This window comes from Salvia hispanica, chromosome 4 (assembly GCF_029641045.1).
Source record: "Salvia hispanica isolate PSC_SH4W2 chromosome 4, Shi_PSC_v1, whole genome shotgun sequence".
Lineage (NCBI taxonomy): Eukaryota > Viridiplantae > Streptophyta > Magnoliopsida > Lamiales > Lamiaceae > Salvia > Salvia hispanica.
This window is the reverse complement of record NC_142695.1, coordinates 2,533,039-2,548,648: the sequence shown is the minus strand read 5'-3', so window position 1 is coordinate 2,548,648 and position 15,610 is coordinate 2,533,039. Positions and strand designations below refer to the sequence as shown.

Here is a 15,610-nt window from a genome sequence, read left to right as displayed (position 1 = left end):
ACTTCCAGAGGTACAACTACGTTCATACTCAAGTATGTGTGGATCTTCGCATTGCTAATTTACTGATCAAATGCAGGGAAAAAAAAAAGAAGAGAGAAAACAGAGAAAAAATAGAATGGCAGAATTTGTTGCAAATGCTGCTCTGGAAATCCTTCGTGATTTGCTGGTTGAAGAAACTAAGTTTCTGGTTAGTGTGAGCGGTGATGTTGAGAAAGTCAAAGCAGATCTGAGAAGCATCCATGCCTTGTTGATGAAAGCTGACAGAGATAGACGCGATTCTCCAACTCTGAAGAGCTGCATACGCCAACTCAAAGATGTCGCTTTCAAAGCTGAGAATCTGCTTGAAACGTATGCGGTGGAAGTTGAATCCAAAAGGGAAGAAGGGCGGAGGAGCCTCAAGGATAAATTCAAAAGGTACATTTGCATCATGTGTGAGTGCAGCAGTATCCACGAGGTTGGGAATGAGGCTCGCCACATAATATCAGCCCTGGCCGAGCTCACTAACAAGTTAGAGTCGGAGTTGGGACAAGAAAGCTCATCTCTCTCGAGGCAGGGAGATGATGAGCGGCAGCGGATGTTGAGGCAGACGTATGGTCATGAGGTTGAGCCTCATTTCGTTGGCATGGAGAGAGACATCGAGATTTTGGTCTCAAAGGTAAAGGATGAAACGAGGAGGAAACGAGTAGTGAAGATATATGGGATGGGTGGTCTCGGAAAAACTACACTTGCGAGAAAAATCTACAACCACACAGACCTCCAAAGTTATGCTCGGGCTTGGGTTTGCATCACCCAACAGTTTCAACCTAAGGCTGTTTTTGGCGAGATTTTGAGACAACTTGATAGCAGCGTCCAACAGAGTCAGATTGATGGCATGCAAGAGGCCGAGTTGGTGACAAGAATTCATAGTTTTTCCAATGGGAGGAAATGTTTGGTGGTGATTGATGATATTTGGAAAAATGATGATTGGGAGATCATAAAGAAAGCTTTTCCGGTGAATTGTAATATCATTCTCACCACTCGCTCCCAGAATATTGCTAATCTAGAATCCGAACCTCACATGCTAAGATTTCTTACCGAAGATGAAGGATGGGCTTTACTTTGCAAAGTAACAGATTTATCTCCAGGTCAGAAGTTTAACTCTCTTCTCTCTTCGATGTTATAATTGTGTAATTAGAGCGTGTCATCTAAATATAGCATTACTGAACGTATAACTCTTTTGGTTTTTTATACTCCCTCCGTCGCAAGTTACTTAAGGCATTTCTTTTCGGCACAAGATTTAAGAAAGTTGTGTTTAGTGAGTTAAATAAAATAGAAGAGAGAATAAAGTAAGAGAGAGGAGAGAGAGTTAAGTAAAAGAAAGAATAAAGTAAGTGTGATTAAATGTTTTATTTTTAACTAAAAAGAGAAATGACTCAAGTAACCTGTGACAACCTAAAATGGAATAAAACTCAAGTAACTTGGGACGGAGGGAGTATTAAAATTATCAATACAAAGATATGCTATAACTTTATTAATTGTCTTGTGTTGATATACTTATGTCTTTGTGATGATATTTAAATTACATGATGTGTTGATGAAGTTATGTCTTTATGTTGTTAATTTTAGAGTAAAGGTCAAAATTGGTCCTGAACATATTGTCATTTTATCTTTTTGGTCCTAAACATTATCTTTTGGATTTTTTGGTCCTGAACATATGAGAATTTGATCATTTTGGTCCTCTGTTAACTTTTCCGTTAAAAACTAACGGTCAACGGTTTTAAATCCGATTTTGACCAAATTTAAGTTTTAATTCTGTTTTTTAAATCCTTAATTAAAAACCCTAACTATTATTAAAAATACTCTTTTAAAAATATTTATAATTAAGGATTTAAAAAGATTTTTAAAAGATTTAAAAGAATATTTTTAATAATAGTTAGGGTTTTTAATTAAGGATTTAAAAAACATAATTAAAACTTAAATTTGGTCAAAATCGGATTTAAATCCGTTGACCGTTAGTTTTTAACGGAAAAGTTAACAGAGGACCAAAATGATCAAATTCTCATATGTTCAGGACCAAAAAATCCAAAAGATAATGTTTAGGACCAAAAAGGTAAAATGACCATATGTTCAGGACCAATTTTAACCTTTACTCTTAATTTTAATATGTAAGTTATGCATTAAATTAGTTATTATTTGATCATAACCCTATTTTTGGTTGATTTATGTTTTCTTTGTGTTATTCTATTAGAAATATAGAGCATTTTTAAATGAAATGTAACTAACTTTTTCGGATTTTTTAAATTTTCATTTTACAAGATATTTCGAATGTGTCGTTACAGGTTGGATTGGATTAAGTACAAGCATTTTGGACTTTTGGAATTTATGATTACATTATAATTTTTTTGGAATTATTTTTTATAATGCATAAATTCAATATGATATCAAAATACATGCCCCTATTTAATAGGAGGGAAAAAAAAATTCTATAATCAAGATAGACCAATGTGATAAGAATCATTAAGTTAGGAAGAGAGATAAATATAATCTAGAGCACTCCATTCAATTTAATTTGATGGGTTGTACTACTACTCCACGTCTAGAAATTGATCTAGAGCACTATTTATTTTCATTTGTTTCTTCTAAGAATAAATTGAATATCTGCATCTTATTTTTTTTGTGTGTATTGTGACCGTTGACACAGATTTAAAATCTTTAGAAGATGTTGGAAGAGAAATTGTATCAAAGTGTGACGGGTTACCACTATCAATTTGTGTTATTGGAGGGATTTTGCGCTCAAAAGAATATAATTTACCAGAATGGAAAAAGGTAAATGCGAACTTGGAATCATATTTAAGGCATGGAGAAGGTGTTGAAGAATACAAAAGAGTAAAACAGGTGCTAGAGTTAAGCTATGATGCCTTGCCTTATTACTTGAAGCCATGCTTCCTCTATTTAGCATGTTTTTCCGAGGATCACAAAATTGATTTAGAGAAATTGTATCTATTGTGGATGGCGGAAGGCTTCATTTCATACCAAGATAAAGGACCTAACGAGACTCTAAGAGATGTGGCCCAGAGATATCTAACAGAACTTGTTATGAGGTCTATGGTTCAACTCCATAAATTTTGGTTATGCTCTCCACTTAACAAGTTCGATAAGTGTGGGCTTCATGATTTGATGCATGATCTCTGCTATTCTAAAGCTGAAGCCGAAGAAGAAAAGTTTCTGAAGCGCATTGATGCTTCTAAATATCTGACCGACATTCTTTCACCAACTCAAACAAGGTTAGTAATACCTCCCTCCATTGGCGGTTCCGTAACCAGATTAGCCATCAGTTGTGACTTCGAGCGTAATGTGTCAGGTATAGATGGGTTAGAGGAAGTTAAAGGTCTAATTAGATCGTTTATGCTTTTCCAAAATGGTTTAAATTTACCAACCAATATTGGCTTCAAAGAGAGTACGATTGACTTTAAGATGTCGCAATACTTGAGGATATTTGTGGTAGAAGGTTGTGAGTTTGAAGGGGGAAATTTACCAATCAAGGTGGGTGAACTTATTCATTTGAGATACTTGAGTTTGAGGAAGTCTGGTGTGAGAGAGCTACCAAAGTCTATATGCAGCCTGCCATACTTGCAGACCTTAGATTTGAATGTCCAGAATGTTATTAGATTGCCAAATGTGATTTATAAGATGAAAAGACTAAAGCATCTGTTTTTCTCACCATGGTGTGACATAATAGTGATTGGAGGGGAGAAACTAAGACTAGATGGACTACACGAGTTGGAGACATTAGAATGGATCAACAGTAAGACAACTTGCATTGCAGATATCCCCAAATTGATTAGTCTACAGAGTCTACGTGTTAGTGTTTGGGATGCGGATAGCATGTCAATTGTGTTGAGCAACAAAAATAGCCAATTACGTGAGACTCGTCTTCAGGTTAAGTCATGTGATCTAAGTTCAGAGAAAGATATGGAGGTTTTAAATGAGGGGTTGATGTCTCCATCGTTGGTTTTTTTGAGGATGCATGAATGCAATATGAGTGGCGATTTTCCACGCTACAAAAAAGGGATGTGTCAGAATTTAGTAATTTTGGGACTATTTAACTGCAAGGGTAAGGTAGACGTGGAGGAGTTTGGCAAGTATCCCATGTTGCAAGAGCTGACTTTACAGAACTTTGTCAAGATGGCAGAAACAATAACTTTCCGTTCAAATTCATTTCCACAACTCGAGCACCTTGGATTAAGCGAGTTGCAAGATTTAAAGAAATGGGAAGTGGAAAAAGGAGCAATGCCAAAACTTACTTCCTTGTTAATCGATGAGTGCCGCAATTTGGAGAAGGTTCCAGATGGTCTGAGATTCTCCTCCTCTCTTCGACGGATGGACATCATGAGTATGCCAAGAGAATTTATAGAGAGAGTAAATGAAGAAGATTATGGGCCATTTGTCAAGAAAAGTATACTAGGAGCAAGTGCCTGATGTTTTTGGAGGTAATAAATTTGTGACCATACATTATTAATTATATAATATATATATTGGCTAGGGTAGTTGTTTCTCTTAATTTTTTGTTTTCTATATAACTAACTGCTATATATATACATAATGAATTTGACCTTGTGCTATTTCTAATTTCTTTCAGATGATAACTTTCCGGTCCAACAGAGCTTTGATTTCTAATTATTAATTATTACTCTCATATTAATAATTAGGCTTTCCAGCGTACCTCGACGACCAACACCTGAGCCACCTGCATCGACTCCAACACATCCGCACCGCAACCGACATCCACTTCATATGTTCCAAGATTATGTATAGTTATTTCTTTATAGAGTTGAGTCTATTTTAAGTCTTGTTATCGAGTCAGTTATTTAACTTCATCCGGGTTTTCTTTGTGGTTCTTTCCCGGATCAGATTATGAGAGTCGAACCACATAGGTTTAGGTATGTTTTTCCATTATATAAGTTGAGCAATACGAACTTATCTTTTCTGGCTTGTATCATATATCTTCGTGATATTCTATCAATTTGTTTTCTTGTATACAACTTATAGTTTCTGTTTTTCAAATACCCACAATTGAATGTTGGTGGATTTGTATTTTGTGTCCAACAAATGCTATTAATGTTATATGGGAGTATATTTTTTTTGGATAGATGAAGTAATGTTTATTGATTCTTTGTTCTTTCAAGATAAATGTTAAATTGGGATCTGAAATAACCAGGAACGTATAATTCCTCTATGAGTGTAGCTCATATTTGCATTACTTGGGGCTATTTCTTTGTATTTTTGACAATTTTTTTATGTACTCGAATATCTTCATGATATTCTTTCAATTCTTTTCTTGTACAACTTACAATTTTCCTTATGTATTAAGTACTCACAATTAAAAACTACACTACCGAAAAATGTAGTAAAGGTAAAACCACGAGTAGACACTCAGAATAATTAGATGAAATGAAGAAACCAAAGCTTACAATTTTCGAAAATCATAAGCCTATTTAAAATCTTCATTCCTCGAGATAAACAATTGCTTATAGCATCAAACATAAACACAAACAGAATCAGCTCAAAAATGCATTTTTAATCTGCACTTCTAAAGCTGAAGCTGAAGAAGAAAAGTTTCTAAAGTGCATAGATGCTTCTAAATATCTAACCGATATTCTTTCACCAACTGAAACAAGTTTAGTAATACCTCCATCCGTTGGAAATTCCATAAGCAGATTAGCTATAAGTTGTGACTTCAAGAATGTATCAAGTATTGATGGTTTAGAGGAAGTTGAAGGTCTTACATCTTTTATGCTTCTCCAAAAGTCTTTTGGTATACCATACATTGGCTTCAAAGAGAATACAATTGACTTTAAGATGTCGCAATACTTGAGAATATTTGTGGCAGACTCTAGTGTGTTTGAAGGGGGAATGTTACCAAGCAAGTTGGGTGAACTAATTCAGGCGTTCTAATGTAAGTGAGTGATACGAGTATATCACTAGGAATATCCCCACATATCTGTTATTTAGTTTAGTATTGATTTATCATATCTTTTCAATATATTCGTAGTATCTTTATTTCTTGTTTCCTAAGTCAGAGTAGTCTTATAAATAGGAGATATTGTATTCTTCTATTCAATTCAAGAGATATCAAAGTATTTTATTTATCTTTTACGCTATTTCAGTTTCTGCAAAGTAATCTTGGTTTGATCGACCGGCAAAGCTCCAGCGACTGCCTTTTATCGTGTTAAGGGAACTTCACCCTTAACAATTGGTGCTTTCATTGAGAGCTCATGGCTAAATTTGATAAGGGTATTTCCCTTATCACAATGCCGGAGACGGTAAAAGAGATAAAAGAGGAGTCCCGGGAGGCGAAATCCCGTCGACAGCTCAAGCTTAAACAAAGTGCGTAAAATAAAACAGAAAAAGAAACGTAAATTCAAATATTCATTCCATGATTGAAGACAATAATAATAGCCCTATTTATACTAATACTAACTTAATGAGCAAGACAACCAAGATATGAAAAAGATATACAATCCCTATATTATCTAACTAAATAATGCAACCAAATAATAATAAGATATTTAACGTATCAACTCCCCCGCGGTTAAAATCCACCTTGTCCTCAAGGTGGGAACCACGACACAGCAAAGAGCGTCGCGAACAGAAGCTTTGACGATGTATTCCCTCCCGGATCAAAAGCTACGCGTCCATGAATACCCAAAATCGTGCGCGGAGGAATCAAACGAGCATCGGCGGCGAGCGTCATTGAACAATGACTAACACGTGCAACTTCACTAACATGCCATGAATCAGTCAATAAATCCTTCACTGTGTTGGCCCTCATGGAATTGATAAACTCATCCCAAGCTTGGAGAACCTTGATTCGAAAAGCATTCAATTGGTTTGAGTACTCAACCTCTTTGCACATTTTAATTTTCGTTTTCTTGCACTCGTACTCATGTCTAATCTTCTTCTCAATCTTTTCAAGGCCACATGAACGAGCAGAAGAATCTAGAATCTTCTCGTTGGAATAATCAAATCCTTCTGCAATGGAGCCATCCTCCTTTTCTATCACATCAATCGGAGGCAATTCTTCTGTAAGAACCACATCCTTGATCGGCATCTCCACGTCGCTAGAATTTGAGATAGGTTCAGCAGAAATCTGAAATTGGGAATGCTGCAATGGATGCGACGAATGTTGGATTTCGACAAACCCATGGGCTTGAGTTTCCACATGCGTTGGTGGTGATGGTAACCAACATGAACCAGAGTATGCCTGTTGCCAAGTGTTGGACGATAAATTTGGCTGCGCAGGCAGAAGGAGATTATATTGATGATGGTCATAGCTAGTCGGTTGCTGCCACGTGTAGGGCGGTCGGTCCACGTGTGGCGATTGAGTATAAGGCTGATATGCCGGCTGGTACTCGTCTGGCCGGAAGTAAGGATCCGGAGGCTGCCCATAAAAATAAGGGTCAACACTATGAGGTTGCTGAACTGATTGACGGGCGATGTTGGCGTCGTGAGCGTGCTGATTTTGGACATGTGGGTGCTGATATCCAAGATTGTGGCCGTGGTATTCTGTTGCGGAATAGGGCGTAGGCGGTGCTGAATCAGAATAGTGTGGCTGTTGGGCGGTGTACAACGGGGGTCCATCGGGTGGGTCGGGTTCTGGGCGCAACGGAGGGAGCGTGGCTGCTGCCCTGCGCTCATGCTCAACCAATCGGGTCTCTAATCGGTCGAGCCAAGCACGAATATACTCCAACGTTACTGCTGTTGAATTCAGTTGCAAGCATTCGGATGCTTGCGATATCTCCGGCCACGAACCAAGATTGACTTCGGCCATGAGTTCGAAGATGAAAGCACCAATTTGATAAGGGTATTTCCCTTATCACAATGCCGGAGACGGTAAAAGAGATAAAAGAGGAGTCCCGGGAGGCGAAATCCCGTCGACAGCTCAAGCTTAAACAAAGTGCGTAAAATAAAACAGAAAAAGAAACGTAAATTCAAATATTCATTCCATGATTGAAGACAATAATAATAGCCCTATTTATACTAATACTAACTTAATGAGCAAGACAACCAAGATATGAAAAAGATATACAATCCCTATATTATCTAACTAAATAATGCAACCAAATAATAATAAGATATTTAACGTATCAAGTTGATACGAGTATATCACTAGGAATATCCCCACATATATGTTATTTAGTTTAGTATTGATTTATCATATCTTTTCCATATATTCGTAGTATCTTTATTTCTTGTTTCCTAAGTCAGAGTAGTCTTATAAATAGGAGATATTGTATTCTTCTATTCAATTCAAGAGATATCAAAGTATTTTATTTATCTTTTACGCTATTTCAGTTTCTGCAAAGTAATCTTGGTTTGATCGACCGGCAAAGCTCCAGCGACTGCCTTTTATCGTGTTAAGGGAACTTCACCCTTAACAGTGAGCTACCAAAATCTGTATGCAGCCTGCCATACTTGCAGACCTTAGATTTGCAAGTATCATGGAAGACTGTTATTAGATTGCCAAATATGATTTGGAAGATGAAAAGGCTAAAAGAATTTGTTTCTCTATCCCAATATAGAAGTGATTGGAGGGGAGAAACTAAGACTAGATGGGCTAGTGCAGTTGGAGACATTAGAGTACATCACAAGTGAGACTTGTTGCATTGCGGATAACCCCAAGTTGATCAGTCTACAAAGTCTACATGTTAGAGTTTGTGATGAGAATAGCATGTCAATTATGTTTTTAAACGATGGGTTGATGTCTCCATCGTTGGTTACTTCGGAGATGGAGACATGCAATATGAGGGGTGAAGTGGCTCTCTAGTACGACGACGTTTTGGAGCTGGGATTGGCCGAGCATCTGAAGATGCTGCGTCGGCGGTGGAGACGCGGTGGCAGCGGATTTGAAGGTGGTGTGAGATGTGAGTGTTTTGAGGGAGATAATGCAAGTCGACATTTTTTTTCCAAGTTAATTTGATTTTGGGAAAGAGAAGTGATAAAGGGAAAAAAATGGGGGAAGAGTGCCGGCCGGCCGGCTGGATGGTGCGAACAAGGTTTGGTGATATCCTAAGAAAAATGGCAGCAACTGATTAATTAAATATTTTTAGATAAATTAGCATTAATATTTTTTTTAGATTTTAGATCATTGTGATACGAATAATATTGTCTTCGAATAGTTGTTGTTGGGCATGCCCATGCACAAGTAGAGATTTCAATTGGGTCAGCGTTAATAGATTTGCAAACTAATCAGATAGGGGTTAATAAAGCTGTAATTTGCCAGGTTAAAAATTTTTAAGCCTAACTTTAGTCGTTCGGGTTTCGGACTAATATATTTTTAATCTTAAAGATAAGTATAGACATTGAACAAAATCAATAATATAAATAAAAATGCATCGAGTATCAAATTAAAAAAATAGGTTTTGGAGTATTTGTGCGTTTAGTTTGTGACAATTTATACTCTTCGTCCACTTGTTTCGTGGTTTTGATAAAATGACCATATGTTTATTACTAAATTGGAGTTTAATCGTTAATTAATTATAGATTAGTATTCTAATTAGATTAAAAATTAGTTAATTAGCGTTGACCGTTAATTTTGTGACAATGACTTTCAAAACGGACCATTTTAGGACCATTTTCATTTGTTCAGGATTCACAAATTGTGAAACGCGATCAACACTCAAAAGAAAAACAAACAAGAACGAAGACACCAAGAAATACGTGGTTCAGCCGAAGCCTACATCCACGGACGAAGGAAAGGTTTTGTGTATTGAATCGATACAAACTGGCTGGATTACAAGATCACATCTAAGATAGATTACAATCGACGAAGAACATTCATCTCTCATGTGAATTTCTGCTCTCATCTTATCAAGATCAAAACTCCCTCACTCACAGATGAAACTCTCCTTTCTCCTCTCTGTAATCTCTCGCTACTTTGTTGCTTCTGCATCGCACACTCTCCTCTTATATCAGTGTGTGTGTGCGTGCAATTAAGATCTCTCCTCAGCTCACTTGGAGCTTGAGCGGTTGTAACTATCGAAACCAGCTGTGTTACTAACTTCAAACCCCAGCCTCCAACGGCTAGTTTTTCAAACCCTCGGTCTCTCCTTTATTTTATTTGATAGCCATAAGCTAACACAAATCAAAACGTAAATGTTATGGATCAAATTCGTAAAATGACCATATGTGTAAAACCAAAAATGTCCTCTACTCTAAACCTATATAAAAATAAGACTGACCCTCCTCTAACGCGTTCAACTCACTTTTACTACATATCTTAAAATTCATATTTGGTCAAACTTGGTCTTATATCGGTGGACAAAAGGAGTACTAAAATTTGTGCCGCTCTCCTTGACCCAATTCCATATTCTCTAAAATTTAACCATAGTCCTTCAAACAATGGACCGAGAAAGCCATGGTCTTCTTTAATCCCAATCTCCAAACACAAATCTCTTTTGCCTCTCTTTTCCTAAATTTGTAATACCTTCAATTTATTTGCTTGGTATTTTCCAAACTGATTCAAATAAAAGATTTTCATCAATATCTTATTTTACGTGGGCAACCATGACACGTTTTATGATATTTTAAATCACTTTTTAAGTTTATAACATGTAGGATAAAAAGCCATTTTGAAAACCACATTGATTTAATTGTGTCAAGTATGATAAAAAATGCTCATAAGTTAGTCAAATATAGTGATAGACATGCCGTGGGAAATATCAAACAAAATGCAAAGTTTATGATATTATAGATCAATTTCAAAGTTTATACAAAATACCAAATTTTAATCAAAGTTTATGATTTTAGGGACCAATATCCCTTTAATTAAATGGAATACGATATTTAGGTTAGATCTACATAATAATGTGCTTGGCATTTTGTCCAAAGGTAAGAAATTAGAGACTTTTCAAAAAGAAGGTTTTCAATAGATTGGATGCCCTTTAGAAAACATTATTGGAGATTTTCTATGACGAAAGAGAAGTTAAAACCAATCCAACTTGTCACTTGAATTATTGAACCAAGATAAGGTAGTATGGGTTCCCATATAGCTATCACAAATAAATGATAACAAGATATGAAGTATGCGTTCTAGAATCAATGGACCTACAACGTGGAATACAGAAATCCAGTTTCATTATCACATTGTAAGTGTGTGGTGGATCTTCGCATTGCTAATTTACTGATCAAAAGCAAGAAGAGAGAAAAGAGAGAAAAAAGTAGAATGGCAGAATTTGTTGCGAATGCGTCTCTGGAAACCCTTCGTGATTTGCTGGTTGAAGAAACTAAGTTTCTGCTTAGTGTGAGCGGTGATGTTGACAAAGTCAAAGCAGATCTGAGAAGCATCCATGCCTTGTTGATGAAAGCTGACAGAGATAGATGTGATTCTCCAACTCTAAAGCTTTACATTTCCCAACTCAAAGATCTGGCTTTCAACGCTGAGAATCTGCTTGAAACGTATGAAGTCGAAGTTGAATCCAAAAGGAAAGAAGGGCGGAGGAGCCTCAAGGATAAATTTAAAAGGTACATTTGCATCATGTGTGAGTGCAGCAGTGTCCACGAGGTTGGGAATGAGGCTCTCCACATAATATCAGCCCTGGCCGACCTCACTACCAAGTTAGAGGCGGAGTTGGGACAAGAAAGCTCATCTGTCTCGAGGCAGGGAGATGATGAGCGGCAGCGGATGTTGAGGCAGACGTATGGTCATGAGGTTGAGCCTCATTTCGTGGGCATGGAGAGTGACATCGAGCTTTTGGTCTCAAAGGTGAAGGATGAAAAGAGGCAGCAGCGAGTGGTGAAGATATATGGGATGGGTGGTCTCGGAAAAACTACTCTCGCCAGAAAGGTCTACAACCACAGAGACATCCAATCTTATGCCCGGGCATGGGTTTGCATCACCCAACAGTTTCAACCAAAGGCCGTTTTCGGCGATATTTTGAAACAACTTGATAGCAACGCACAGATTGGTGGCATGGAAGAGCAAGAGCTGGTGAGAGGAATACATAGTTTTCTTAAGGAAAGGAAATGTGTGGTGGTGATTGATGATATTTGGAATAATGATGATTGGGAGATCATAAAGCAAGCTTTTCCGGTGAATTGCAATGTCATTCTCACCACTCGCTCCCAGAATATTGCTAATCAACAATCCGAACCTCACAAGTTGAAGTTTCTTACTGAAGATGAAGGTTGGGCTTTACTTCAAAAAGTAGCAAATTTATCTCCAGGTCTGAAGTTTAACTCTCTTCTCTCTTTGATGTTATAATTGTGTAATTAGAGCGTGTTATCTAAATATAGCATTACTAAACATGTTTGGCGGGTCGCATTATGGTAAAATTAGTTTCCAATACAGAACGTATAACTCTTTCGATTCGATTTTGTATATTAAAATTATAGATATAGCTTTATTAACTACCTTATATTGATATACGAATGTCTTGATAGACCAACGTGGCAATGTTATGTGATATGAATCATTAAGTTAGGAAGGGAGATAAAAATAATCATGAGCACTCCATTCATTTTAATTTGATGAATCGTACTACTCCGTCTTGTAAGACTGCCCACAACTAGAAATTGATCTAGAGCACTATTTACTTTCATTGGTTTCTTTAAGAACAAATTGAATATCTACATCTTTTTTTTTTTTATTTTTATTTTTTTTTTGTGTATTGTGATCAGTTGACACAGATTTAAAATCTTTAGAAGATGTTGGAAGAGAAATTGTATCGAAGTGTGAAGGGTTACCACTATCAATTTGTGTTATTGGAGGGATTTTGCGTGCAAAAGAATACGATTTACCAGAATGGAAAAAGGTAAATGCGAACATGCAATTATATTTAAGGCATGGAGAAGGTGTTAAAGAATACAAAATAGTAAAACATGTGCTGGAGTTAAGCTATGATGCCTTGCCTTATTACTTGAAGCCATGCTTCCTCTATTTAGCATGTTTTCCCGAGGATCACAAGATTGAAACAGAGAGATTGTATTTAATGTGGATGGCGGAAGGCTTCATTTCATACCAAGATAAAGGACCTAACGAGACTCTAAGAGATGTGGCCCAAAGATATCTAACTGAACTTGCTATGAGGTGTATGGTTCAACTCCATGAAGCTAAGATCTACTCTCCACATGACAAGTTTGATTCGTGTGGGCTTCATGATTTGATGCATGATCTTTGCTCTTCTAAAGCTGAAGCTGAAGAAGAAATGTTTCTGAAGCGCATTGATGGTTCTAAAAGTCTACCCGACACTTTTTCACCAACACCAAAAAGGTTAGTGATACCTCCATCCATTGGCAATTCCATAAGCAGATTAGCCATCAATTTTGGCTACGGCCATGGTACTGTGTCAAGTATAGATGGGTTAGAGGAAGTAAAAGGTCTTAGATCTTTTATGCTTTTCCCAAAGCCCATTTCTTTCCAAACCATTGGCTTCAAAAAGAGTATGATTGACTTTAAGATGTCGCAGTACTTGAGGATATTTGTGGTAGAAGGTTGTAAGTTTGAAGGGGGAAAGTTACCAATCAAGCTAGGCAAACTTATTCATTTAAGATACTTGGGTTTTCATAACTCTGAGGTGGGTGAGTTACCAAAGTCTATATGCTACCTGCCATACCTGCAGACCTTAGATTTGAGAGTCTCGCATGTTATAAGATTGCCAAATGTGATTTATAAGTTGAAAAGACTAAAGCATCTGTTTCTCCCATATGGTGACATAGAAGTGATTGGAGGGGAGAAACTAAAACTAGATGGGCTACACGAGTTGGAGACATTAGAATGGATCGACAGTGAGACAACTTGCATTGCAGATATCCCCAAATTGATTAGTCTACAGAGTCTAGCTGTCAGAGTTTGTGATGAGGATAGCATGTCAATTGTGTTGAGCAACAAAAATAGCCAATTACGTGAGACTCGTCTTGAGGTTAAGTCATGTGATCTAAGTTCAGAGAAAGATATGGAGGTTTTAAATGAGGGGTTGATGTCTCCATCGTTGGTTACTTTGTGGATGTTTGGATGCAATATGAGTGGCAGTTTTCCATACTACAAACAAGGGATGTGTCAGAATTTAGTAAGTTTGGGACTATATAACTGCAAGGGTAAGGTAGACGTGGAGGAGTTTGGCAAGTATCCCATGTTGCAAGAGCTAATTTTAGTGGACTTTGTCAAGATGGCAGAAATAATAACTTTCCGATCAAATTCATTTCCACAACTCAAGAAGCTTTCGTTTGGAGAGTTGAAAGATTTAAAGAAATGGGAAGTGGAAAAAGGAGCAATGCCAAAACTTACTTCCTTGGCCATCAGGGAGTGCCGCAATTTGGAGAAGGTTCCAGATGGTCTGAGATTCTCCTCCTCTCTTCGACGGATGAAAATCATGAATATGCCAAGAGAATTTATAGAGAGTGTAAATGGACAAGATTATGGGCCATTTGTCGAGAAGGATATTATGGTCCGTTCTATGAGAAGTTTGTTTTTTTGAAGAAGATTCTTGGCCGTAAGCTGAGAATTTAGGAGCAAATGCCTGATGTTTTTGGAGGTACTAAATTTGTGACCATAAATTAGTAATTATATACTATCGCTATGTTTGGTAGAGTAGATAACACATCTACAGATGAAATTCTATGATAAAAAACTCAGGGTTGAAATTCTATGAACAAAAAGACATTTTTGTTCATAAAAATCCATCCTAGATGAGTTATCTACTCCACCAAACATGGTTATATATATACTGGCTAGGGAAGTTATTTCCCTTTTGTGTTTTCTATATAAATAACTGCTATATCTATACATAATGATCTTGCTCTTTTTCACATGATAACATTCCGGTCCAACAGAGTTTTGATTCCTAGTGAAGGCTCTCAAGACTTGCTTATTCGCATTTATTGGCTCAATTAATGATAAGACTTTCTTGAATTTAGTTTATGTACTCTCATATTAATAATTAGGCTCTCTGATACGACCACAACTAATGACATCATAGCCAATGACAAAGGCGAGCTGCATGAGCCAATGCAGCTGGACTCAACGAGCTTGAACGCAGAGAGGGAGACGAGTACGAGAGGTAGGACCAAGACTAGAGCGACCAGGAGTGATCGGCCGAAGAGGAACGTGTCCCAGCCTTCCAAGTATCGAGATTTCGTCAGATATTAGAATAATAATTGTTTTGATTTGTTTTTTGATTTATTTTTGTTTTTTCTTTCCTTGTTTTGCCGAACTATTTATCATTAAGATAGAGTCGAATCTTTTCGGGTTTTCTTCTTGATTCTTTCCCGAATCGTAAGTCCGAATCAAGCAGAGGGAATTCTATAAATTATAGAATTCCCTTAGATTGAGTCACTGAGAATTAAAGTAATAAAAAACAATTTTTCTCATCTTTGAGTTTTCAAAACCCTAGCCTCACGTTAGGGTTGGTTATTGTCCTTATTTTGCAATTTCGTTGTTAACGTGTGCTCGCAGTTCTCGATAGGATCCTTCTTCCTATCAATCTCCAGCGCACCTCCACGACCAACACCTGAGCCACCTACATCGGCTCCAACACATCCGCACCACAACCGACATCCACATCATATGTTTCAAGATTATATTTAGTTATTTCCTTAAGTCTATTTCCGACATCCACATCATATGTTTCAAGAT

At 37.1% G+C, this 15,610-nt stretch overlaps 2 protein-coding genes across 3 annotated transcripts; both read left to right on the top strand.

Annotated features, from left to right (window-relative positions):
* On the top strand, window positions 1-5,021 carry LOC148927067 (putative disease resistance RPP8-like protein 2). Its single transcript, XM_089069950.1, has 3 exons — window positions 1-1,124; window positions 2,681-4,469; window positions 4,619-5,021. The coding sequence occupies exons 1-2, from the start codon at window positions 71-73 to the stop codon at window positions 4,456-4,458; spliced, it is 2,832 nt and encodes a 943-aa protein (XP_088926076.1). The 5' UTR covers window positions 1-70; the 3' UTR covers window positions 4,459-4,469; window positions 4,619-5,021.
* A 6,021-nt stretch (window positions 5,022-11,042) lies between these two features.
* LOC125193320 (disease resistance protein RPP8-like) lies at window positions 11,043-15,345 on the top strand. Of its 2 annotated transcripts, none has more exons than XM_089069985.1 (3): window positions 11,043-12,203; window positions 12,658-14,510; window positions 14,955-15,345. In XM_089069985.1, the coding sequence occupies exons 1-2, from the start codon at window positions 11,204-11,206 to the stop codon at window positions 14,451-14,453; spliced, it is 2,796 nt and encodes a 931-aa protein (XP_088926111.1). In that variant the 5' UTR covers window positions 11,043-11,203; the 3' UTR covers window positions 14,454-14,510; window positions 14,955-15,345. The 2 variants fall into 2 exon arrangements, with proteins under 2 accessions (XP_088926111.1, XP_088926110.1); XM_089069984.1 differs by having other exon boundaries at window positions 14,920-15,345.
* The last annotated feature ends 265 nt before the right edge of the window (window positions 15,346-15,610 follow it).